The sequence below is a fragment of the Ixodes scapularis genome, unplaced genomic scaffold (assembly GCF_016920785.2).
Source record: "Ixodes scapularis isolate PalLabHiFi unplaced genomic scaffold, ASM1692078v2 PGA_scaffold3__209_contigs__length_174095766, whole genome shotgun sequence".
Classification (NCBI taxonomy): domain Eukaryota; kingdom Metazoa; phylum Arthropoda; class Arachnida; order Ixodida; family Ixodidae; genus Ixodes; species Ixodes scapularis.
Window position 1 is genome coordinate 88703441 of NW_024609868.1, and position 27796 is coordinate 88731236.

The 27796-nt window shown below is 41.6% G+C and overlaps 1 protein-coding gene and 1 pseudogene across 3 annotated transcripts; both read left to right on the plus strand.

Moving 5' to 3' along the window:
- On the plus strand, positions 1-27788 carry LOC8043916 (organic cation transporter protein). Of its 3 annotated transcripts, none has more exons than XM_029975306.2 (12): positions 1-110; positions 7301-7521; positions 10294-10436; positions 11693-11796; positions 14450-14604; positions 15713-15881; positions 17410-17557; positions 18043-18128; positions 21703-21917; positions 23591-23772; positions 26329-26465; positions 27566-27788. In XM_029975306.2, exons 2-12 carry the CDS (start codon positions 7308-7310, stop codon positions 27669-27671), a joined length of 1659 nt encoding a protein of 552 aa, XP_029831166.2. In that variant the 5' UTR covers positions 1-110; positions 7301-7307; the 3' UTR covers positions 27672-27788. The 3 variants fall into 3 exon arrangements, with proteins under 3 accessions (XP_029831166.2, XP_029831168.2, XP_029831167.2); XM_029975308.2 differs by having other exon boundaries at positions 23654-23772; XM_029975307.2 differs by having other exon boundaries at positions 1-106.
- LOC115315991 lies at positions 227-1238 on the plus strand (annotated as a pseudogene).
- Positions 27789-27796: the final 8 nt, after the last annotated feature.

Below are 27796 nucleotides of genomic sequence, written 5' to 3' on the forward strand. Positions count from 1 at the left end.
CTGCTCATCGGGACAGCCTATTGTCGCAATCTCTGGGCTATTAAAGCGGCAGTCGGTGAACAACCCTTCGCAGACCATCGCCACGAAAACTAAGTGTTCAATTTTTGTAGGTAAGATTTTATATTCTTTCACTTGCTATTTGTAAGTGCGCGGGTTTACATTTCGCTGGTCTGCTGTTTTTTTGTTTTACGTTTTTTGCTGTTTGTTTTTTGGTGTTTTCACGAAGATGGCTAAAAAGGTGACTGTCTCTCCCGCCTGAAAAAAATAGCTCGTGATGATGCATGTATTAAGTGTTCGGAGTGCGCAAATTATTACCATATGGGCATGTGTTCTGGACTGACAAAAAAAGTAATGGCGTCAATGAACGACGCAGAAATGTCTGAGTGGCGATGTAACACCTGCAAGTTGTATTCCCAAGGACAGTCTGCGGCTCCCGAGGTATCTCAAGGGACGTCACAGCTGACCCCAAATGAGAAAAGACTGGAAATGGTGTACTCGAACAAACTGAATCTATCAATGCAACGTTTACCTCCGTCCTTAATAGGATGTCTTGCATTGAGAGGTCTCTCGAGGCGCAAACTTCGAGGATCGACACGATGATGCCCAATATAGGAAATCAAATTAAAGGAATTGCAGAAATCAAGGCACTTATGTATGATTAGGCAACAGGCATGAGAATTGATTGTTCATATGGATAACCAAGACAAAACAATAAATGAACTACAACAGAAAATCGGTAAACTAGAGGTAAGAATTTCACAAAAGAATGTAGAGGTTGGCGAGCTAAGAGAGCGTATCTACAATGCAGAGCTGCACTGTAGACGCCAGAATATTGAAATCCGCGGTATAGTCCAACAATCAAATGAAAATACTATGAGCGTAGTAGAGAGGGTCGCAACCAAACTGGACCTAGCGCCAGTGACTCCGAATGACATCGAAGCTGCCCACAGGCTAAAAGCTAAAGAAGAAAGGATCACACCATCTTGGTAAGATTCTCCGAGAGGCGGACAAGGGACCGGTGGGTGAGAAAAAGTACTACTCTTAGACATGAGAACAGTTATATAAATGAAACCCTGACTGGAGCGCTGAAAAGTCTCTTGAAGTCCACCAGGGCGATGACAAAGGAAAAAGAGTACATGTATACATGGATGAAGAACGGAAAAAAATTCGTAAGGCAGAAGTAGGGAGCAGCTATGATTGAGATTGAGAGCGAACAAGACTTAATAAAAATCAGGTAATCATGGAATCGTTCTCTTAATCGTTTCGTGAGTGGGACGCATAGATAGAAAGTTCAAAAGTAAGTAACGCTGACACTAAACGAAGCTTAATTCGTGTAAATGTGAGGAGTTTTTACAGATTTTGGAATCAGTTAATGTTATTTTTAACCACGGGATTACCAAGTTTGGATGTACTTATCTTGAGTGAGGTCAATTCTGATGAGGCAGGTTATATGAATAAGAAGGCAGGTTGTGCTACATTGTCTTTGCCAGGCTTTCATATTTTGTGCTTATGCCAAGAACTAAGAAAAAGGAAGGGGGCAGTGGCGTAGCAACGTGTTTTTGAATGGGGGGCAAACCCCCCCCCCCTCCCCCGGGTCGCATATTTTTACTATTTTATTAGTGATATGGGGGGGGGGGGGGCCAAACTTGCCGAATCGAAAATTTGGCGCCGAATCTTCGGATTCGGTGGGGCCGAACTTTTTCCCAACGTTTCTAAAGCTTTGGCAAAAATTTCGCGAAGATTCGTTAAAATTACTGTTACAAACTTAATGTTGATATTTAGTTTTTTCTCACGAGAAAAGGTTTATGTTTTTTTTTCTTAATATTTAGTGCCTATTGACACAGTTATTACCAAATAAGGTGATATTCTGCATGATAATTGTATCGGTGTCGCTTTTATCTGTTTACTTGCAATTTTGGTGTCTGCTTCTAGAAAGTGGCGTGACAACGAGGTTGGGTAGTAGCCGGCGCAATCACGAATCACGCTACCAGAGTTTTGATTCTGAGACCATCAGCGCACGCCTGCAAGTGTGTTTACATTGTTAAAATAAAGGCAGTCACTACGTTCTTACTTTCCCTGAAGTCGCCGTTTCGTGCGCGAAAACGACTGCAGCGGTTTCTGAGCCTTCACCAGAAGAGATAGCAATATTGTAAATATGCATGTTTTTCGATTTGTGTCATTTGACGTCAGCTTTGCAAGAAAGTGTGCATTCCATATTTGGAACGTGCCGTTTTTAGCCTTTAAAATTCCGGTTTCTGGTGTTAGGTCACACACGGACATTTAGGAAGATGGGGAGAGTTAAGAATGTCGGATGTGCAACGTCGAGCATGATAGTTGTTTGTTTAGTTTTATGCAGATACATGAAAATCGCGAAATGACGGGAACTAAAAATCAATATTATTCTGTTTTGGCACAAAACACTTGTGAGCCGAAAATAGGATTGTTATATTAATAACAATAATTTTATTTGCACATACTGGAAGAAGCCCATGCAGTGGCTTAACGAGATATGACGGCGCCCATGGCAAATGAACTTTCGCGCCCCCCAAGATGGCAGCGCGTAGCCCCGCGCCACTTTTTCCATCGGGCACATGTTGGGTGGACTCGGCTCGGTGCCCCCTCCCAAGTGGCGCCCGGGGCACTTGTAGCCCCCTCCCTCCCCTAGTTATGCCACCGGGCCCATGTGGTGGTATGCGGGGCTAGGCAGATAGGTAAAAACCCTTACGCAGAGCGTCTACCAGCCCGCCACCACATGTGAAAAAAAGAAAACCGATATATAAATGTACAGAATATACACACTACAGAAAGTACGAAAAAAGGAAAGAGAAGAAGGGAGAAAACATGTATCACATTATGACGAGGATTCCATACATTCTGGCAAGCTCTCGTGACTCTGCCCCGTTTGACGGCAGTGGGCTGCGAGCACTGAGCGTAATTGTCAGTTGTCAGTCAATGTTTCAACTACGTTGTTTCATCAATGGAAAGGTCAAATGAAAATCACGTTATCCAGAATGCACCGCATCATTTGTCTCTTGCGCAGTGGATTGCGTAAATTACTGGTCGATCTTCTGTTCTTGAGGCAGAAAATACTCGCAAAAGCTCACAAACGCACAGTTACCGTGTCGCCTACTCCACACCTCGCCATAGCCGCTGGTTGTTCTAAACTGTACGATGGTAACCGCGCGACCGCGCGGCGTCCACTTGCGATCCATGGCCCCGTCGCGTTCGTACGCGTGCGCAGACATTTGCTGAATTTTCGCCGAATATTTGCCGAACTTTCCTTCTAAATTTCGGCATGTGCAGAGCTTTACCGAATCTGAAGTTCGGCTGATTCGGTCCATCACTAACTTTTACGGCGCTGGTGATAGACCCACTAGAAACGACGCTCACGCCGGACTGGCTGCTCGGCAACGCGCGGAAACTTAAATTTCGGATTCGGACGGCGCGTGTATCACCCAAACCGCATTCATCTTCTTCCCCTCTCGCCTGCGTTCACGCCGCTTCGCGGCGACAGTGTGCGGCTACTAATTACAAAACTATTAACCCACTTGGCACCCCCCCCCCCCCCTTCTACCCCCGTACAAGCCCGGTCTGCTACGTATGAGGCCGACATCTTACAACTAAGTTACGCTACCGCTTCGGAAACTCGCATTGTAACCACTGCCTATGTTGACGGCGACAGCGCCTATCTCCACGAACCAGCCAATCCGGCGTGAGCGCCGTTGCTAGAGTTTGTATCGTTTGCGCGTTAAAAATATGCCGCCCCGGGTCGGGGGGCGGTGCCCTCGGCATTCCTTGGGCGCCGCCGGCCAGTGTTTGCCCTGCCCAGTGGCGGCTGTTTCAGGGGGGGGGGGGGGGGGGGGGGGGGGGACAAAACACATGCCTTGCCCCCCACTCTGAGAGCTGAAGGGGCAAGCGCTCCCCTTGCCCCCCAGTTGGTACGCCCATGGAAGGGGGGGGGGGGGGGTGGCGGGAAATATGATGCACATAGATGACAAGTGCTTATCAGAAAAAATCCATGTTTCATTTGTACAAGCAGAAGCATGTGCTGCTATTGTTAACAAAATGAATTTTTCTTACCTTGTGTGTGCTGTATACAGGCCACCCAGTTCAAAATCAAGGTAGCACATACGGGACGCTGATGCGTGCGATGGGGCGGGGCTTTGTGTCACCCGGCGATATGTGGTTATTGCGCCCGCAACACTATCGACACACGACGAGTTGAACTCCTTCTGTAGACGTTTCTTCGGAGGTCAGAAAGGATAGTCTGTTTCTCCATTTTTCTATACTTTTCCGACGAGCAAACGGTCATTGCTCTAGACAAGAGAGGAGAGACCACTGACACCTTGTGATTCACTGCCCTTGATTTGCTCGAACCACCACCTTGATTTTGACTCGTACCACCCAGTGATTCACAAGGTGTCAGTGGTCTCTACTTTCTTGTCCAGAGCAATGACCATCTGCTCGTCCGAAAAGGATAGAAGAAAGGAGAAACAGACCATCCTTGCTGACCTCCAAAGAAATGGCTACACAAGGAGTTTTGTTCAACGCGTCACCCGTCTACAGTGTTGCACGTGCAATAACCATGGATCGCCGGGCGACACACAGCCCCGCCCCATTGCGCGCATCAGCGTCCTGTATGTAAAAAGGACGAGCGAGACACTGGCGCACGTGCTCCGAAAAGAAGGGATTCAAGTGGCGTACAAGCCCGTGTTAACATTAGGACGGCTGATGCCAAGGCCAAAGAATCATCTCTCAGAAGAGAAAGCACAAGGCGTGATCTCTAAGATACCGTGTGCAGAGTGCCCCGCCGTTAACATCGGCGAAACTAAATCTTTTCGCGAACGCATGCGCCAGCACCAGAACGATCTGCGCAATTTCGATCGCGAGCGTAGTGCTGCCGCGGAACATTGTGAGGTATTTGATTATCGGATCGACTTCGGGAGCGCGCACGTCACAGACACGGAGCCGCATATCCAAAAATGTCTGTTCTTGGAATCGTGGCATATTGTGAACACACCGGGGAACATTAACAGGTCCCTCGGGGTTTTACCATCTATATACGTTCAGGGCCTGCATAACGTTAACAAAACATCAACTCGGTAGAAGCGGAAGAAGATGTGGAAGCTCTCGCTGTCCCGCTCCATTTAAGCACCCGTGAAGGAGGAGTCAAGTCGAACCCGAAACGTTGGGAACTGTTTGTTCCTAAACTTTTGGTTTGAAATTTAGTTTTCTTCAGGTTGCGCATTTTATTTTAAGTGTGTGCTTGCCATATAACATGCGTTTAACGTTCAATATACCGCCCAGACGTATGACTCAATCAACGTTACTAAAACACTCAGTTGGGAAACTCACATAGAGACAGCTTTGAAAAAGTGGCCCCAATCTGTCTCCGAGCACCGAGCTAATGACGAACACTACGCCACCATTTCTCCCGCAGCGGCCACTCGAGAAACTGCACGTGACTTCTATTTCGGCCTTAAGAACAGATACAGCGGAGGTTACAGGGATGCCGACCCCGGCGGACGCGCCGCGCCGAACTAAAGAAGTTAAAATGCACCTAGGTCGGGACGCGCTACCTGAAAGGACCGCTGAGGCATGGTTGTATAAACACAATACTAATTGTTCCGCAAAACCTTGCAAACTAAAGATTATAAAAACATCACGCGCCCTTAATTTTGTACTAAACTCCAATAAATTTCATACAAAAAGAGTCTTTTCCGTTTGTTTTTACGCAAAAACAGGCTTTCAAAAAGCTCGAGGTGACCACAGTACAGACAAACGATAAAGAGTGGCGCTGTTGTCGCATTTAGCTCGGTCTAGGTGGACGACAGCGGCTCAGGTTTCGACGGCGAGTTTCCCAACTGAGTGTTTTAGTAACGTTGGACTCAATAAACAAAAACTGGCAATATGTGAATATCATCTTAAACCGACCATTTATTACTGAAAAAAGGCAATCTTGGCAAGAAAGTAATTAAAAAATGAAAAATTCGTGTCTGCATTCTTCCTATGAAATATAATTTTAGTCCATATGCACTTTAGTAGTGTTCAAACTACATCATGCATGTAAGATGTTTAGTCATATCAAATGAGCAGAGGTGCGTGGATTAAACCGCAGCCATTATACCTGAATTTATCGGAGAGAACGCTTGCTTCCCATGTTGCGGTGCGCAAAAGCACAACAACAACAAAAAAAGCCCGGCAGGCATTTTTTTAACGATGTTTATGTCTTTAGCATTCATTGATGAAATATTGTAAGTTAGATAAATAAAACTTAGACGTCTTGTTATATAAAAAAGTAATTTCAATACCCTATATCTCATATGATCGTAAATTTTAAAAAAGAGCCATTTTTAAGCATTTTATTTGTAGATACATTCACAATAAAGCACCTTACTTATTTTCAACAAATTAATTCACACTGTGGGTGAGAGGTGTTCGACAGTTCAATTACACGCCATAATATTATAGAAGAGTAGGGTTATGAAACTGAATACAGTCATATTTTGGTTATTTGACTTTGTTCATGCCTCATTGAATATTAATAGGGCTCTTCAATAATGAAACTTGAAAACCGATTATTCTAAAGTGTGTACTTTATTTGGCTAATAATCGATGTATTTATTTATTCTCCAGGATTGTATGTCTCTTAAAACATTGGTAATTATATAATTATTGACTATATATTAGAAATTACTCGACATTTGTGTGACTTTCCTCTGGGAATAGAAGTGCTGGTTTGATTGCAACATCTTAGGTGCGCAAATTAGAATCAAAAATAAATTTAATGGACTTTTTTTATTTTTAGATCTGCAGCATTTCATGAGTTGACGGCCGAAAAAAAGAAGAAAGAATAAAGAAATGTGGACACCTTTTTACTTATTCCAGATCCCTACTTATAAAAGAAAGATGTGTGGTGTTTAGCAATGAATACTTAATTGCCTGAAATCTAAGTAGACATTAAAGCAACTCTTTTTCCGCGATGTCTTACACTTTTGGGGGGCGAGGAAAGAAAAGGGGGTACAAAGTTAAGAACCCTAAACATTTCAAGCCAATAAAAAAAGTGCATTTTTTATTATTTTTGGTCAGGTAAGCCAGTGATTACTTTTTTATGTGTTTAGTTGCGGCGTCAATATTGAGTCTTACAAAGTACTTTGTGGGCTCCCTTTTCACAGATTAATATGTTAGCAAGATAACCGGCAATTAATAATTATTTGATTAATCGGTGGTTTAATTGGCTAATTTCCAACATCCATTGAGCACTAATGTCAAACATTTTTCGTACGCCCTAAACATTTAGGACCATCATGGACTCTCTAGACGACATCTTGGTGCATCTGGGCTCGTGGCACTACCCAATCATCGCCTTCTGCTTCCTTCGAGGATTTCCCGCAGCCTACCATGCGATGGCTCCCACGTTTATTGCGCCCACCTTGGATCACTGGTGCGCAAGACCACCGGAACTCGCCAACTGGACAGCCGAACAATGGATCAGTGATGGCATTCCTCAAACTCACACGGGTAAGCGAGGGACGCTTTGGGTTACCGTAATAGCTTTAACTTGCTTGGGAAAGGAGAGAGGGCGAGATTTTATAACGTTGAGTCTGCAACATCAATGGCTGGAGAAATAGCGATCAATAAAATGATAAAAGTAACGTTCATGCTGTTAAAGTCATAAGAAAGTGCGCAAGCGAAAACAGTATGTTCGGTATTGCTTGCTCGTGACTGAAAGCACTGTTAATTATATTTTTTATCAATTAATTTTGTTTACGTACTAGAAAAAGTTGCCTTTTCCGTTTTATGCCCAAGAATCGAGAACTATTTGAAATGTAAATTATAGGTGAAAATAATATTAATTAATTGTTATATCTACATAATTATTGTTCAATGTTCACACATTCTTGTTACCTTCTTTAACCTGATCGCTTAAGATTCACCAAACGGAAACGCTTCTTCCTTGAAGGAGCTGTGCAACGATTTTAACGTTGAAAGAATTGGCATCTTCTGCTTTTGATATTGTTCACCTTGTCACAAATGACAAAAACACACCTCCTTCCATCGAAATGTTGCGATGCCGCCGCGTAATAGCGAGGCGAATTTTAGAATATTCACCGACCTGCAGCCGCGAGCGGCGGCCATGAGAAACACGAGGCGTGACTTCAAAGGGGAATCTTGTAGAAAGATAGCAAGTTGTGCGAATACCTGCTCGATAAAAGGTAACTTTTCTACAAATCTTGTCGTTCCAACATATATACAAATGCGACTAAAACCTGGTATCATCGACCAAACTTTTATTATACGGAGTTTTAGTGGCGCCATCTATCCTAGGTCCACAAAACCGTCAGCTCTCTCTGCTACCGCGAAACGAACAGCCACCAGAAGCCATAGGGGGAAGGGGGACAGGGCCGGACGGGCTATGGCCGGACCCGAATGAGACTTTCCTCCTTTCATCATATTGTTCGCGCGGCACCCGCCAGCACGTGGTCACGCAGTCGCGAGCGGACGAGTTCTAGCTGCTCACTGATAGCTCTAAAGAGAGAACTTTCCCGGAACCCCGCGCCTACCCCCTCAACGTCACTGCGCACGTGACCCGGAATACGACGTACGAATCCAGAGGCAGCAAAAACCTGGATCTTTTTCATTTTTGTATATAAAAGCTAGGCTATCCAGGCAAAATCTGTTTTCTCTACTTCACTTCAGAAGTGTCAGGCATCGACCTTCCACAATAATTTAAACAAAGCCCTGAAATTGTTGCACAGGTCCTTTAAGCAGTGAGGTTTCTTTTTTCGTATAGTAACAAAAGCATGGCAAAGGCATGACCCTAACACCCCCCCTCCCCTCAATACTACCCCACTAGAATCTATGAAGTTCAAATTGTGATTTCTGTCTACTGCGTGAACAATGATTTCTATATATCACATAAACCGTTAGCAACGACGTAATAGTTGCTCCAAAAATAGAACTAATACATTTGCGACAGCTACCCATTCTAATACGTTCGTAACTCATGTTAAAATGTTTCATCGAACCACGCTCCAAATAAAAAAGTTTATGTTGGTGGCTTACAAAACCATATAAATAATTATATTAACCATGCCATAATATAAAACATAGTTTTATAAATGACTGGCTTCCTACTTCCCTCGATGTAGAAGTCAACTCTGATGTTTACAGTTTCAAACGAACATATATGTTTGTTATACATTCTTGACCAAAATGTAGCCAGCGCGTAGTATTCAGAGCCTGTAGTACGCAATGAATCATTGTTCAAACCAGCCTAGCATTTTCAATAAAGACCCAGGCAATTGCAGTCCCTTAGAACATTACGTTCTTTTATCAAGAAAAGTAGAAATTTATAATTATATTAATGATGCCCATAGGACAGAACGTAAAAAAGAACGTTTGGAGCGCGGTGGAATACAAACTATACGCGAATCAACGTTGAATTACTGCTTATTCATATTCTATGACTGTCATATAAAATATTTTCGGGGTACATTGCGATGTTTGTTGATGTTCAGTTAAAATTCTAATTTCAGTGTATCCTCCGAGGCGTTGATGTCCAAGAAAGTTAGGGATGATTTGTTAAAATGAGCATATACTCGCTTAGACATCCTCTTGAGCCTCCGCTGTGAGCCATTTTTTGTAATCTAATCTAGCAGCGTTTGTTTTGTACAGACATGAAAGGTGGCGTCGCTGTCCCGCTTTGTGTTAAAAAATGGCGTCGTTTGTACCAGAAACATTATGTCGGTGGAACAACACGTGGGCACTGCCCATTTATGAGGTAGTAGCGCTATCGTTCATGCCAGTTGAATTAAATTTTAAGTGTTCTTAGCAAGATCATGCACGAACGATGTAACCAGAGTTCTTTAAAGTAACTATGAAAATTTTGGTGCACATTTTGATACTGATCTTGGTAGCCTTCATTGAAATTTAACGCCAGCTGTAATTGGTGTTAGAAGGCAATTTCAGAATTTCAGTACGACTACTAATATCTGCTGCTTAATCTTTGGTAACAATTGTGGAAAGCTAGTTTTTCTGGGTTGCAGATGAGATAAAGTCTACTTACGTGTTTTCTGTGCTTCTAAATACGGAACTGCTTCAATTTCCATTTAACATACGCAAAAATAGCGCGAGTACGTGCTTCATGCTTTCTGTCCTAAAAGATCGTGGTTTTGAATGAAACGACCTATGCGTGCTATTATTGCCTTTGCTTATATCATATACCAAGCTCAATAAATTTCAACTAGATATGTACACAAAACAAGTTTAGCATCTCTAGTTTACTTCCAGGAAAAAACAAGTTTCAACCACGGCGCTGTGAAATGTTTGAATTTGAATACGAAAACAACTTAAGTATCAGCAATATGACACGGGTGAGTTGTTCACACTGGGAGTACGACCTCGGAGAAAACGCAAACACCCTTACGAATCAGGTAAGCTTATACTTTATTTTGTCATAATCCTGCAAATGTACATTAGGTAAATATTGAATGATTTGCGCAATAGCTATATTATTATAGCCTGGCTGAAGGCGCGTGCTGGAGGTGGAGATAGTTCTGCTTTCTTATCGAGTTATCTGTAGGATAAAAAAAACTCGGGAAGGTTCACAGTTGTCTCACCTGCAGGGCGAGCTTCGAACCTTCGACAACCTTTCGGCATTTAGGGAGTTTCAAGACTATATGCGCAGCCAAAGGACGCCAAAAAGGCAATTCGCTATTTCTGTAGACGAAGTTTGTAATCATTTTATTAGTTTATGTGCGAATAAGAACGGAAGGGAGGTCCTTCAGTTACTTCGCCTCTCGCGCGAACTTTCACCCTTGATAACTCTTCGACGTCTGGATTCAAGCATGCATACGTAGGGAAAGCGTGACAAATGGCAGCGAGGTCGTGCTGGAAGCTGGGTATCCGAAAGGACTGCTTTTTTTCCTGCTGTTCTACCTGCGATAAACTGTCATGAACAAATGAGATCGAATATAGCATCCTTCCTTATTACTTAGACCACCCAAAATAAATGTGGCGATATGGAAAAACTGAAGTAGTTTTGCAATAAATGTTGGAAAGGATGAATATATGTTAACTTAGCTCTTGCGAAGAGTCTGAGCAAAGGAAAAGAAAAGTACTTTGGAACATAACGACTAGTGGATATTTTGACTCGTTACAAAAGTAATCACTGGGAGTAATGTATTATCTGAAGACTGAGTGACTCGACTTCTAATAATAATCAATTGTAGGTCTTAAATAACGAGCACTCAGCTGTCTTTGTTGTACGTTTAATCTCAACTGTCATGTTATTAGTTTTAAATTCCCATTGCAGTTTAATTTGCACTATTTATTTTTATACAAGCAAGCAGTTTGAGGTTCATTAAAGTCCAAATCTGGCAAACGAAATGGCGCTCTGGTTTACTGCCCTTTTTTGTGTTGTGCTACTTCTTATCTTTTTTTCTGTTTTTGCTTTTTTAGTTTTTTTAGGTGCTTAGGGTGTAAAGTATTAAATGGAGAGACTCACAAATAGAGTATTTTAATACCTTCGCGTTGGGAGTTGTAAGAATAAGCATTGAACCACGATTATAAAATTATTATAATGTACCACGAAATGCTTGATCGACACAATAATCAGCGCCAAGTTTACAAATTACTTGAGTGCAGATTACACGTTTAAACAAATGTTTTATTATCGACTATTTCACAGTTTGACTTGGTATGTGATCGGGCTTGGCTAAGAGCTGCCTCCCAAAGCATCTACATGGTCGGGGTAATGGTTGGAAACATATTATTTTCCCACCTTTCTGACTGGTAAGTCTATTAATCTCTCCGGTGACGGCATCTAACGTGTTGCGGTTCATTTATACATATTTCGGTAAGTAGCACAGGAGGGCCAAATTGGCTTAATTGATGCAGCTGTCATAAGAATTTCCTTATCGTGCTATCACATCACTACTCGTAACAAAACGGGAGAAATCACCAACAAAGATAGGCTCGAATAAAATCCAGCAGCTTATGGTTCGTGGAAATTACTAAGTACCAGTAAGTGCGACCCCTAAAAAGGACGACAATTTATTGCATTCAAATACATGGAGGCCGCTATGAAGCTAAATAGTCTTGAAATATACATCTCCCCTCCTAAAAAGAATTATAGTATATATGTGCGTAAAAATCTGGATTTTCTGCTCATTGACAAAGGTCAATGAGCAGAAAGGGTGCTGAAGTGGAAAAAGATAATAGGATACGAAATTCGGGAGAACCAGTATTAATAACAGATTTAAAAGGATTAGAATGAGTGAATGCTTCACATTCTGAAAATAAATAAAGCTATATATTTTCTTACGAAAAAACATCAAAGGGAGTAAAGAAGCCACACGTTGAATTTGGCCGTCGTGGCAATGCCGTGATATAAGGAACAGGTGTGAAGACACGATTGACATGCAAACATCTGCCTGGTCCTGGTATCAAACAAGGGACATCTCCACTTCCTGTGGAGTGCTGTACTAACTGAGCTAACCAGGTTAGACCTCACTAAAGCAAACGGGTTTTAACAGCTGCCACCAGTCTAACGCCAACAAGGGTAAACGGCGTGCATTATAAAGGGGGGGGGGGGGTGCAACGTTTTTTAGATTAAAAGAATTTGCATCTCGTCATTTTTACGTTGTTTATCGTTTCCCCGAGGATTGAGAAAACATCTCCTTCATTAAAAAAATGTCGCGATTCCACTGCATATTCGCAAAGCAGAAGTCGAGCTTTTTTCCCCCACCTGCAGCCGCGATTGGCAGCCGAAGGAACAACGGCGAGAAGATTACGTGACCTCGCTCGGCTCTAAGCTGCAGCACAACGCCCGCTAATGTCAGCGGAGAGAGGCAGAGGAAGCACCCTACGAGAGAGCACACGGAAAACTACACGGCACCCCGAATTAAGTCACTAGGAAGGGGAACAAGTGTGACCCTGAAGACTGGGAGTGAGTTGAGGGGTGACAAAAATGCCAATACTTACCTTTATTTTACACAACTAGGACACGCGGGCGAAGTCGGTTTTTTGTGCTTTACTTTAAAAGTGTCAGAAGGCAACTTCCACAAACATTTGACCGAAGTCCGGAAACTGTTGCACCCCTTCCTCCCGTTTCAGGGTATCATCATCATAATAATGCAATTATTGCAAAGTTGGAAGGTTGGTAGTCAATAATAACGATAATAATTCGCGGAGAATGGCAACAAAGGAGACAAGAAACGAACAAAAATCCCCAAACACAGCTAGGTACTGAAATTGGAGAGGTACCTGCTTCGATACCAGAAGAAGGCGTCCTTTTTTCAGTCGCGCACCAGACACCTAGCTGTGTTTGGAGATTTGAATTTGCCCGTTGGCCCCCTTGTTCCCCTTTTCCAGGGACTATTTTGTTCATTCTTGTACAGCTCGCTTGCCCCTTTGCAATAATTGCATTCTCATCATAACCTTAAAATGCTGACTGTTCATCCTTGTTGGTGTTAGACTAATGACAGCTTTTAAAACCCGTTTTCTCAACTGACGTCTAACCTGGTTAGCTCTGTTGGTAGAGTGCTCCACTGGAAATTGAGAGGTCCCTGGTTCGATGCCGGGACTAAATAACTTTTTTCAGTCGCAGAGCAGTCACCTGGCTTTTTATAGAGATTTTTGTTTATCTTTTGCCCCCTTGTTTCCCTTCTCCAGGGATTATTATCTTTCTTTTTGTCCAGCTCGCTTGCACTTTTGCATTAATTGCAATATTATCAGTCTTACAGTGTTTGCCCAGTAAACGTGTAAGGCAAAATGAAGGGGCTTCGGTATCCTGTAGGGATATACTAAGTGCTAGAGTTTCTTTTCAGGGGACTGAGTCCCGCAGAGAGGGTCTTAGGTGGTTGATACAATTAAAAATATTTGCTTAATAACCACGTTTAAGTTAGTGCAGTCTTTTTTTACGAAATATGTGAAATAAACTTACCGCATCTTATAAGTTCCAAGACGCTATTACGACTGTGAAAACAAATCGATTTAGCTTTCAATCAAGATGTGAATAGCTGCGTAAAACATATTATGGCTGATTAAATTCATTTTTATTCTTGTCATTGAAATGAATCAACTTGTAATTAAATGAAACTAATTAAGCGAGTGAGACTGTAGTTTTCAGAGAATAAAACAGCATTTCAAAAATATTTTTTGCTGTTTTTTGGATGTTTCAGAAATAAGAAGGCAAGTAACATTTCATGCACGGGAATTCTCGCCTTAAGAATACGTGTTCAATCTCTAGATTATCTAAATACCCGCTTTAAAAATTTTGGCGTCAAAGAATTTCTTTAGGCCACAATGTTTTTTTAAGTTTTTGCCAGTCATGTTCAGGGCAGAAAACAGCTTCAGATTTAGTTACATCGGGGGAGCGTAGCCGACACCTGGACCCGTAATACACTTGACAACAAGTGTAATCATTATCCGGGGTTTGTTGCAGGTACGGCCGAAAGCGAGCCCTTGCCTTCATGGTGCCTTTCCCTCTGATATCCGGTATATTAACAGCATTCTCGCCGAGCTTTATGCTGTACAATATCGGACGATTTGTGGCTTCAATCGGAATTGGAGGAATACAAAATACTACGTTCACATTAGGTACGTTTTTAACAACCATGTCAATAAATAATTAACTGCGACATTTAGCTTCAAAGTCATATCAGGCACAAAATGCATTCTAGGGATTTGGTGAGAAAATTGGCGAGGAAAATGTGTGTTACGTAACCTCTATTTTCTCGTTAAATTTAGCGGGGAAACTGAATGTTTGTATTGGTAACGTGACGTTCGATTCCCCCCCCCTCCCCCCTCCCTGTATTTAGGGGGGAACTGCATTAGTGCGTAGGTCACAAGACGTCAATTCGCCCGCTAAATTTAGCGGGTAAGGGAAATGGTGTAGAGGTCACGGGACGTAATTTTTTTAGCTTAATTTAGCGGGGAAATTCTCTTAATAATTTGGTCACAAAACGTGAGTTGTCCCCTTAAATTTAGCGGGGAAACTGAGTGGACAAGTAGGTCACGTGCCATAATTTTTCCCAAATTGTATAGGTCACGTCACGTCAAGTGATGTCACGGGACGCCACTCTCCTCGCTAAATTTAGCGGCAAACGCACGTACAGATGGACGGGCGGACAGACTGACAAAATTTTGAGTTGGGGGTAGCGTTAAAAAGCATTTCATGCTTCAGAAGATGACAGCACGCGTAATTTTCCGCAGACATCATGGTGGGCTCTTTCAGGAAATAACAAAAATGAAAAGAGGATTTGTCCCGAAGTTTTCATTTGCGTAGGAACAACGGTTTTCAAGTTTTGCTTGCTCCTCGTCGCGGTGAAGATAATTTTCGGAATCACAGAATATACTTATCATTATTAAAAGTATGCGCGATGGCATTTTTCGAGTGCATGAGCCGCTATAAAAACGAATATGCTCAATCATTCCTGAAGCCTGAAGACCTCATAAACAAAAGAAGCACGTTGACCTTACGCGAGAAAGGCATTTGTTGAAACGTTGGCATACTTCTTTCAGTTAGAAACTGCTAGGTTGACGAACCCAAGGAAGGGCATATGTCCACGCTTTTTGCCTCGTAACCTGTTCGGTGCTTTTATCGGCTCATGGCGCAATACAATTTTACTGAGGAGCGATAATGTTTTTTTATGAGTATGTCGACAGGTTAAATATGTCACAGACTGCTTTATTTTGTGTTCCTTAGTCATGGAATCTTTATCCGCCCGGCATCGTGCATTGGGATCACTCGTCTCCAACAGCGGCTGGACGACAGGCCTTCTAACCTTGACGGGAATTGCATGGTTCATCCGGGACTGGTCGCAGCTGCAGCTCGCAATTTCTCTTTGTTTACTAATTCTGGTTGGCATGTGGTTGTGAGTAGAAATGCTTAATACTTTCCGTTCTCGTGTTTATTTGTCTTGATCATATTCCATGTCACGACGCCTCCCGCAGTAGCGGTGTCGACCATTCACGTGACCGCAGCGTTAATCCTCTACGCCACCAGAAAAACCTGCATGTATACTTTCTCGCAACGAACCTAATACACGAATTGGTTTGCTTATTGCTATCAACCTATCCAGTAAATAGGGTGGGCGATATGGCAAACTGAATGTCGGTCACGGTCTTTAGCCAACGGTGTTCATCGCTTTTGAGGTTGAACAGGTGTCTAAACCATGAGCGCAGCCCCTCATGAACAAACAAAAAATACATGATTATTTTTGGTTTTTTAGATAACTTTATTCTATGTGTTGACATTTCTCAAAGTGTTTACAAAAATTCGGTCATTTGGTAGGAAAAGTTGTTTTAAAGACACCTAAAATAAATTGTATTCAACGGCGCGTTAATTCATTTTTCAATATGTTTATTTCATTTCGAATGGTGAGATAAATATAAAGTCTACCAAACAGTTTAAAATGTTGTCTATCCTCTGATCCTGCGTGATTATCTCTTCCAGACATGGCGACTCGCACAATATATTTCCGAAACAAGAAAAATTGCTTGCGTAGTGTAACCCCTCCATCTTGATATAAAATAAGGGCTAGTAGTCATTTACGACATCAAAATAAATTTGCAAAGATTACCAACCTATCCGTTACTTAGTTTTATCAAACATTAGAACGCAATCATAAATTATGATACACACAATGTTTTTCTTAATGTACACAGAGAACGCGTTTGCAAGATAACGGTGCGTTATAGGCGCTTTACTCTAGATTAACCAACATTATCAGAAAAACTAAAAAATATTAAAGTATTGCTGTTGCGTTCTCTGCGCTGTTTGATAGAACCCACAATTTCGTAGAGTCATGGGCGCTCTCACTAATACAGTTTTACATAATTTCTCGTACCTACAATGAAATCAACTACATCTCTCGTTCAAAAATTTCCAGCTGCGTTCTCATGCGCGCCATATTATTGGATTGAGACAGGCTTGGACAATTACTTGGTCGTTCCCAACGGATTTGCTTCTTTCGCATTTAGGAAACCATGGACACTAACGTCATTTTATTTTTCTTATCGCAACCACTGGACTATCGTGCGAGTCGGGAAAAACACCTTGCGGCTGAATATTGACCGGCTGTAGATACCGGCTGAATAGGAGCAGCGGGGTGTTCCGCTTTATCGTAAATTATTTTTACGAAAAGGGAGTGAATTTTGTCAATGAGCTGAGGGAAATGCCGTCTGGAAAACCAGGGGTGTTTAAATTTGCCCAAAAGTTTTTAATGGTTATTTTTAGGTTAGTACAGTTGTTCCATTTCATAGATTGTTTTAAGGGAACAAAGCCCAGCATAGTTCACTTGCTCTTCCCACACTTCAACCTAACGTACAACAAGACGTTTGACCACGCTCTAGCCAAAGAGGGCTAGAGATTTCAGTGAGATTTACATGTTAAAATTTCAGTATGCTTCCCGAATCGCCACGTTGGTTGTTGGCCATTGGAAGTTACGACAGAGCGGCAGTCACTTTGAGGAAAGCCGCCAAAAAGAACAAGGTAGCAGGAGTGGATGTCGATTCTATCATCGCGATCTACAAAGAAAAAATGAAACTGGTAAGTTGTAGCTCAGTTACATGTTATCCAATACTCGACCGGAGATCAGATGAGCATTTTATGAAGGTTTAAGTATTTATACTGGCCACAAACGTCATCAATAAACAATGAAGCAACTTTAATGATTTTATTATTTTTATTTTACAATTATCAGCATATTAAGAGGATTTTAGCGGGCTGTGAACGTGAAATATTTTGCTTAAATTTGATGCAGTCGTAAAGATCGGAGACCCTTAGGGGTGTAACCACGTCATGAAGAACAGAAAGGATCCTCCTCACAATAAAGTGGCGGGCTTCAAAGCAAAACTAATAAAAAGAAACATAAAACCAGATTATATAGGTTTTTACATTTTTGCACAATGTGCATTTTGTAAATTTGTGTTTATTTATTTTCGTTTCAAAACAAAGTTCCCGTTTTAGTAGGAGTCATATCCATATTTATCCTTCAATAAGACTCATAATTTGTACGTCGAACTACTCCTTAGGAACGCATGTCAAGAAAGCCTACATTCGCTGCATTGTTCCAGTACAGCTGCCTACGGAGGGTGACCATCATCAAGTCAAGTATGGCGTATGTTGTATTTTATACTGCAACTTTAAAGGGCCCGTCATGGACTATTTTTTCCCCGCCGGATTATAAGCTATAACAATGTTTCTCAACGTCATTAAGAAAATTCTCTGAATTAATAATTCAGGCGATGAATCCTGGGGTTGATGGAGCTTCATCGCCATCAATATATTATTTCAACCAATTCCGTCAAGTTTGGTTCAGGAACGAAGTGCATTGGATAAATAATAAATAAGGATTCTTTTAGAAACTGGAGTGGTCGGGGAGACAGATGTGGTAAGATCGCAAGTTTTAAATATTATTTCTAAAAACAAGACGCACATTCCACACTCTGTCAAGCGTGTTCTTCTGTTGATCTATCAATGAATTCATCACTGCACAAATTCAACATATCTACCCAACTGGACGTATGCACGCTTAAACGTTTCCACTTAAGGCGGGGTCACACTCCTTATACATCATACAAAATGCAGTCTACAAACACAAGTCACCGCAATATCCCTTGTTCGAATGTCGCGTGGCAAGTTTCCTCCTGAAACTCATTTCCATGTGTCATTCGAAGCACGGATCTCAGCGTATAATGTATTAACAGAGTGACCCTGGCTTTAAAGTACTAATATATGCCTCAGTTTTATTAAAATAAGTCGTGCGTTTGATGCTTCACAGCAGCATAAATATGTTGATTGCACAAAGGGTGTGGTCTAAGAACCCCCATTGGCGTGCGGTAAGGCATACACCGGACAAACCGGGCCGGGCAATGCGTCATCCAAAGAACAAGAGAGCACGACTTGTCTTTGCGTTCTATGGTGGGAGGTCATTTGCCTTTGTACTGTGCTGTTTTTGATATAGAGTTATTACAATAAACGCTGGAGGCTCAGCTGACGCTAGTGTGCTGTTGCATTTTGAAGCAGGCTGCAGAGTCAGAAATCGACTTCCGTTAATGCATTTCTATAAGAAAAAGCGAATGCATTTTCTCTCTGCGCTCGATTATAAAAGCAAATATCACGAATAATTTGTACGCACTAGGCACATTGGAACATTTCTCAGTCACGCAGACGTAATAATTCGTCAGTTACAGCATTATTATTTAAAATTCGTGGCATGAAAAACGGAGTTAAATCCGCTTCGTAAGTGTATTTATGTGCGCTGTCGGACTCTGTTAGCGCGAACACAGCGTCGACGCTTTCCAGCATGGGGGATATACGTGCCAAACGAACGAAGGACATGTGTAAAACCAAGAGAGACGGCAAGAACTGCGCAGTAACACTGGATAAGTAACTCCTTGTGCACGCAGACGATCAAAATAAATTGAAATTCACGTAATATAGTCAGACTTGCAATAAGTAAGTACTGCTTTATTCTTTATGCTCACGAATATGTGCGAAGATGCTTGTTCTGGGTTCAAATCATCACCCGCATGCTTCAAATCTTTGCAAATAGGTGTAGCAAGAGAGCAGGTGCCCGATAAAAACTGTCCGACATAGGAAATAATAAAAATAGACATTTTTCGTAGCTCACGTACTTCCTTTTTTACGCTCGAACGTTTCTTTAACCGATCGTAAAGATGCACGACGGAGTCATTTTCATCAAATGACAGGACGGGCATATTAGCAATATATAAGCGCCACCGAAATGTCAGCAAACCTTGAACACACTCTACGTTCCTTTCGATCGTTAGTTTGCTTAGAATCGTCGCTCGTTTTCACGTACCTTCCTTGAAACAGAGGTTTGGGCCTGAAATAGAGCGAAGTTTAACATCGTTCAGTGGTAAAGAAAAGTGCTGTAACTAAAGCAATTTTACTTTCACAATACCAATTAAGGTGCATACTATCCGGTACAACCGAAATGATAAAAGTTATTCATGCTATTTTCCGCCGAAGAGACAACATTCACGCGCGTTTTCCCATAGGAATACACAGGGAGGCTGGAAATGTAGACTGCATGCTGTCTGCTTCAATTTGCAACCGGAAGTCCCATAGACACTAGCGCCAGCTGAGCCTCTAGCGTTGATTGTAATAACTCTATGGTTTTTGACGGTCACTCCATCTTCCGGAGTATTCGAGTAATAGGCAGAGTGAGAAATGAATATTAAAGCATTAAATGCTTTTTAACGCTACACCCCAATCCCAAAATTAGTTTGTCTGTCCGTCCGTCCCTGCATTTTCCGCTAAATTTAGGAGGGAAATTGAAATCACAACACCTATTCACGAATTCAGTTTCCCAGCTATATTTAGCGGGAAAATTCTTGTGAGATGGCTTGACGTCGTGACACGCAGGTCAACTCAGTTTCCCCACTAAATTTGGCGGAAAAAATGACTCCACGTGACTTATACACTCATTTAATTTCACTCCTAGATTTTGCGGGAAAGTGGCGTCACGTGTCGTTGTCTGACGTTACGCGACATATTCACCTTGGGGAGATTGATGACACGTGACCTATATGTCAACTCAGTTCCCCTTTTTAAACTCGGAGAGAAAATGTACGTCATGGGGCCAGAAACTTGGAGGACGCTTAAGCTTCCCCTTTAATGGTGGAACCTGATAGTGTTATCGGGCCCCGTTCGCAAAGCCTTCTCGTTGAGGAGTCGTCGTAAACCGCGTTTTCCCTTCCGCTAAGCCTTCCGCAACGAAGAAGCCACTACTGCGCCGGCGCCCCGATGGCCTTGACTGTAGAGTTCCGGGCATTGTAGCGAGTTGCGCACAGCGTTGCGGGACGGCGAAACGATCAGCGAAAACTCCCTATTCAACCCGCGCTCATTCCCGAGCTGTGCAAGCTTGTGCGCGAGGTGTAGTCGGTAGCGTCTCGTGTCACGTGGCGTTACATGCCGTCATGTTTTTTCATTGAAATGTTCCCGCCAAATTTGCCAAAACAGTTTCTGCTAAACTTGGTGCAAACATTTACCGCTAAATTTGACGGGAAAATTTTCCGCTAAATTTGGCAGTAAAATGTTTCGATAAATTTGGCGGCAAACGTTTTTGCTAAATATGACGGGAAAAAATTCCGCTAAATTTGCAAGGGATATTTTCTGCTAAATGTGGCGGTGAATTGTTTCGCTCACTTTTTCGCCAAATTTAGCGGGTTGATAGGGTCATGTCGTCACAGCCACGTGTGACGTCACAGCCTGCTCCGCGCGTTGCATTATGTAATTTTCGGGTCCCACCAACGCCAACACCGACGCCGGATTTTATTCAACACGAGCTTTTCTACGCCATCACGTTAAAATATCAAGTCAGTTTCGCCGTGAAATTTAGCGGTAAACTGAGTTCAGGTGACGCATCTACCAAATCAGTTACTCGCTAAATAGAGTAAAAAATCCTCGTTTTTTAACCTAAACACCCATCCAGTTTCCCTTCTAAATTTAGCGGGGGAAATGCACTTCACGTGACCTACCTATACAACCATTCAGTTTGCACATTCACTAATTCTAAGATATATTTTTTGTGTTCTGACTCTGCATTTTTTTGTTTCTACCATAGGGGAATTTTGATAATCCTTGTTTATTATTAAACTACTTCAAATTACAAGTGTGAATTTAAAAAAAAAAAAATTAACGTTGCCCATTTACTTTTTTTTCAGGATGTTGAATACCCTGCTCTACTATAACCTAACGTATTCCAGCATCTTGTTCGGGTCCAACCCCTACCTTAGTTTCGCTTTGATGGCCGCGATGGAATATCCATCACGCATTGTGTCAGTGCTGTTCATAAACTACGTCAGGCGCCGGGCATCGTACGCACTTTTCTACGGTTTTGCGGCCATCTGCTCTCTCTCCATAATATTTCTACCGAAAGGTAAGAACTAACTGCATCAAAAATTCACCAAGGTCATCTGTTATTTTCCGGGCGCGAAACGCTAAAATTAAGACAAATCGCTCATATCTTAAGAATAGCTGTAGCTAAACCTTGAACTTAATTGAAACATAATCATATTACAGAATGCAAATCGTAATGGTATCTACTTTGTCGATATAAAAAAAAAACTGTTTCATGTGGTTGGGTTGAACAAATATTGAAAATAACTAAGTAAAAAAAAACAAATATTAAAAAAAACAATCAGTATTTAAGGTGAATACACTGATACAATATCCACCTTCCGTCATACACGCATTGTCATTTTTTTTTAATTATGCGGCGCTAATGGATGCATTTTGTTAATAATGCATACAGTTTAGGTAACGGGTCATCTATTTTAGAGCGCACCACTTAGGCGCTCGTTCCCGTGTTTTGCGGCGTCGCCGTCGGCGACGGCCTGACTGAAGGGAGAGGGGACGGTACACAGGAGGAGGGAGGGGAGGGTACGGAGGAAAGGAGGTTACATAGGAGGAGGAATGGAGGGTACGGAGGAAGAAGGGTACGGAAGAGGAGGAAGGGAGGGTACGGTACGGAGGAGGAGGAGGGGACGGTGCGGAGAAGGAGGAGGGGGGAGGATACGGAGGAGGAGGATACGAAGGAGGGGAAGAGGGTATGAAGGAGGGTATGGAGAGGAGCAGGGTAGTAAATGAAGGAAGAGAATGAGAGGGTACGGAGGAGTAAGGTACAGAAGAGAGGGAAAGGGGGGTACGAGGAGAAAGAGTGGAAGGTAAGGGGGAGTAGGAGGACACGGAAAGCAGGAGGGGAACGTACGGAGGAGGAGGGAAGGGTACGTAGGAGGAACCTCCCCTCCTGAGCATGTTCCCCTCCTGGGTGCGACGGAGGAGGGGAGGATACGGAGGAGGAGGACACGGAATAGGAGCAGGGGAGGATCGGGAGGAAGAAAAGGAAAGGGTATGGCGTACCTCCCCTCCTCCTCAAGAGCTGCGTTATGCTTTCACATTACAGAATTTGTAAACGTCTTTCATTTTTTTTAAATTTATAATTAAGCCACCTCCTTGAATAGCTCACATCTTCTTTTATCAATTTATTTTAAGTTTCTTCTAAGTGCACACAATTCAATTTATTCTCATTCTATGCATTTGGAACGCACATACTCGCTTTCAGGATAATGTGTTAGAATTAAATGGCATTTAAAGTGCACCAAGCTGAAAACAGCATGGTCTAAAATTGAAAATTCTCCATGACTGTAACGTAATTATTTTCGAACAAGTAGTAAAATGTAGAGAAATCTCTAATTGCATGTATCATATAAAGAGGAGTCTTCAACTCGAGGTATACTTATAATAAACTTAATACCTCTAGATTGAATCAAGGACAACTAGGAAATTTTAAGGAAATATTAAAACAATTAAGATACTATATATTACAATTATTACCCACTTATCCTATGAATAACTACACCAACACTCTACATGTTGCTCTAAGCAAGCATTGTGAATGACTGGTGAAAACAGATAATTGGCTTTTATCATTCCGAGACATCACATCTCACACAATTAAAACCCAAAAGTATTTCACTGTAAAAGAAGCCAAAAACAGCCTTGTATTTTTTCGATCCTAAATTTCTTTTGAACAACTTACACTTCTCGCAGATCCCTGGTGGCTACCGCTATGCCTGATTCTCTTGACCAAATTAGGGGGAACATCTGCTGCAGGTGTTCAGCACGTTCAGCTCTCAGAACTCTACCCGACCAAGGTTAGGACGCTGGCCACAGGCTTCGCCATCACCGTCAGCAGGTTTGGTGCCATTTTGGCGCCTTTCACGAAAGAATTGGTGAGAAACTTCAGTCGACACTTGATTACGTTGTAGATTTAGCCAGTGCAGTACGACTGTTAGACTATGGTCTTTAACGTTGATCCCGCAGTAGCGATACATGATCGCACGCCGGTACGATTATCATCGAGATCCAAACGGAGAGGGGCGCGTATTTAACCCGAGATCTCTGAGAACTAAAAAGCAAACGACTACCGAGCTATACATTTTATGCTTAGCACGACTGCTTTTTATTAGGACCTGTAATTCTATTCAGGAATCCCCTTTACATTCCTATTGATCAGGAATTGCTTCGGTTTTATGTCAAAGTTACTCTCCGTCGTGGCCGTATATACAGTGTAAGATACATTTTGAAGTAATAACAGATAACCTAAATGCCATGATTCGTGCTCAAACTAGGGAAGCACACAGAAAACGCAGTTAATATTGCAAAAAGCATACGTTGTATTACATCATAAATTAGATAATATGCAGGCATTCATGGTATTGCTTAACTAAAACGATTTCGTTTAAATGATTCTAAAGGCTGTCAACAACCAACGCTCTCACCGTGTCGGAGTTTACTAGGTTCTCGCATGGTGACAAGACTTAGTAGAAGCTGTGTTTTGTATTATAAATCTCTGCTAGCAAATGTAAGTTTCCGAAATGTTAAAATAAGGACATTATCAGTTTCAAATATATGCATAGTATGCACCGAGAAGCTGAAGAAGGGGAGGAGACGAGAACACGCACATGGACGTCAGAATGCCGAGCTCTGGTTGGAAGGATTATTGTATAGACCTGAAGATAGCTGCCTTCGTTTCCACTGCACTCATCGAACGCACTCAAATGCGAATGCCAAACGTCGGATGCCGGCGTTCAGAGTTTTAACGCGTTCAACCAGTGCAGTGAAGACAAAGGCAGCTAGCCTTAAGTCTACCCACTAATCATTCCAATCAGGACTCGACGTTTCGAAGTGCCCGCGCGCTCTCGTCCCCTCCTCCCTCTCAATCTTCCCGGCGCGTGTTTTTTACTTTTTTATTTTATTTTTATAGCTGCAATTAAATGGCGTTCTAATATGCGACAAAATTAATTGACCTTGACTTTGTAGTCGATAAAACAAAAAACTGAGGTTTTATGGGCACGTGCTTTTATTGGAAATTCTGACACATAAAAATAATATGGGTGGATCCTTAGGTCATCGCGATATCAAACTGGTGATTGTCTTCAGGTTACCCTGTCTTGTCACGATGATTAAAGTTCCGTTTCTGTTGCTGGACTCGCTTTGAAAACAGTGTACCTTTGCCCATTGAAGTAAAGATTTGTTCACACTGTTTTGAGATATACGAAATAATGGCACGTATTAAAAGTTTTCGAGACTTCCTTAATTGTATCAGTTTTAAGAGCATCACAAGCTTTGTCCCGTGAAATGCATGGCCATTTTCGCTTAGAAAAAGCCTATTGCGTTTTAGGTAATGTGAATATGAGCTACCCCTCTGCAGATAAAAAGAAAACGGGATGCCTTTACGTAAGGGGGATGTTATTTGGAACACATTTGATAAACATGTTAAAATACAAGTTGTACCAGTTAAATATTAGGGTTTACAAGGCCGCTCGTAAATTTAGTCTACTCTTGAGTTTTCAAGTGGCATTATATATTAATGGCGTAAAAGAGCATTTTTTATACTTAAGCCACTTATGTTAGACTGAAGTGTTAGATCTAATAGCCCAGAATTGTTGCTATATTAATGTTCACTCTTGTAACAGATTACTTCACTTTTTTACGGCTTTGAGGATTTCTGCTGAGTGTTTAGGGAATTTTTTTTTTGATGACGCAGCCTCTTTTACAGCTACAAAAGATCCATATTATCAATAAAAAGTTTAAAATTATGTGACCAAAATGTAGCCATTGCAATGCAGTAGAACAGCAGAGAACATTTATTCAAAAAGTAACCAGCAAACTAAAAAAACTGCGAATTTAATTTGTATTGGTACTTTGCGCGTGTCTCTTCGCCTATCATATTTTATTTTATTTGTTTTCGCTATCATATACAATAACTCTCGTACGACACTTGAGGACCACGACGTTTAGAAAAGATCCTGAAACCAATCTGTATATTTTTCTAAGCAACAAAAATATCCAAACATTTTCATGCAACACTTGAAAACACTGAAGAAAAACAAAGGTTGATAAGTGAAATCAAGCACAGCCTTATTGTTTATTCACAAACTGATCTAATCTTTCTTGTGTTATTTTTGACTTCTCCATCTGTTCTTCGAACATCGGCTTGGAGGGCTTGTTAAGGTTCTGCCAAAATCCTACCAGTATATATCTTGCTGTTCTACTGAGTACGCAACCGCTATCTTTCCAGACCGGGTTAGTGGATGCAGTCCCAAAGCCAAGACGACTGAGTAGTAGGAGTGACGAACCACCTCCTTCCGGGCCTTTATTTTAATGCCTCAAATGATAGTAGCACTTTTTCTCAGTATATAAACGACGGAAAAATGAACGCCTACATGTATATTTTTGCACAGTTTTTTTTTGCTGTTTTTTATGTTTTGTTTTGTTTTTTGCAGGGTGTAGTGTTTGGTCCTTGGGCGCCGAGAGCGGTCGACGGAGGAGTCTGTTTGACTTTAGCGTGCCTTGGCCTCATGCTCCCGGAGACGTTCAAAATGCCCCTTCCCGATAACATTCAAGATATCAAGCAAAGAGGGTTCGAAAACGTTTTTACCAAGTAGTTTGATTTGCTTTATATCTTCTGCGGAATTCCTAATGAAAATTGGTGTCCTCTTCAACTATACGGGGGCTTAAAGTAGATGTGAGCGCAAATGCGGATGTTGCATCAAACCTTTACAAAACAAGCAATATATATAATATGAAGGACTTGATGTGCTTTCCTAAGCGTCAGTCGTTTGGAATATGAAATAATCAAAATTTCCCTTTATTTCGTGTTAACGCCTCGTTTAATTTGCAGTTTTCCCGTTGTCATTAATTTTCAGGCCTCGGTATGTGTAAAAAGAATCCAAACCTTCAGGCTTATCTTTCAATGTAAAGCACTATAAAACTGAGCAAATATATGGACATATGAACTTGACAGCAAACCTTTTGGAGGTATTCATTTATCTCGCTAAGATATTAGAAAAAACACATTACAAAAACAGAGATTGGGCATTGGTTGATTTATGATCACGCTCCAGGTTGCAAAATATGTTACTGTTCATAACCATTATATTCTTTTTTTAGTAAACCACTTCAGCCCGTTATCATTTTAAGAAATAATATTTCAATCAAACCGTATGGAGGGTGTTGGTAGAAACCTAAAGAAAAAACACAGGAAGAATAAACACAAAAAAACAAGAACACAGACGAGTACGCCTCTGCTCTTGTCCTCTCTGTTTATTTTATTGTGTTTTTAAATGTATGAAATTAAAAAAAATTACATCCTGCTCTCAATGAACAGTTAAACATAATCCTAGACGCAATATATGATGACGCTACAAGCAAAGCATCGAAAACAGCTGGTGCAACCCATTTCATGCAAAAGCCTCCTCGGTCCTAAAACAAGAAAATGTAGCCACTATATTATATTTTCATCAACATTAACATGCTGGAAACCATGTAGCAAGCTAATAATATACAGATTTATTTTGAGATAGTATTTTAAACAAACTAACTATTCTACGGGTTAGAACAGTTTTCTTTGATACTTCGGTAGAGCTTTAAACCAATAAAATAAATTAAACGTGATTAATAGCACCAATTGTCTCCAACACAGCTGCTCAATAACTTCAAAACTTTGGTTTTCTTCCACAGTTTAAAGAAAACAAGAACCGGATATCTCATAAAAAAAGGTGCGGTACAGAAGCCATTAAATAATGGTGTATACAACGAAGAACAACGGAGGAAGACGGAATTGTGAAGACATTTATGATGAAAAGAGGGGAAACCATTTTATGGACAAATACAGCTCGGCACTTAGAAACCACGCAATATGTAGAAACCATTATAGAGCCGAATAAATCATTTATATCTTTAATAGCATGT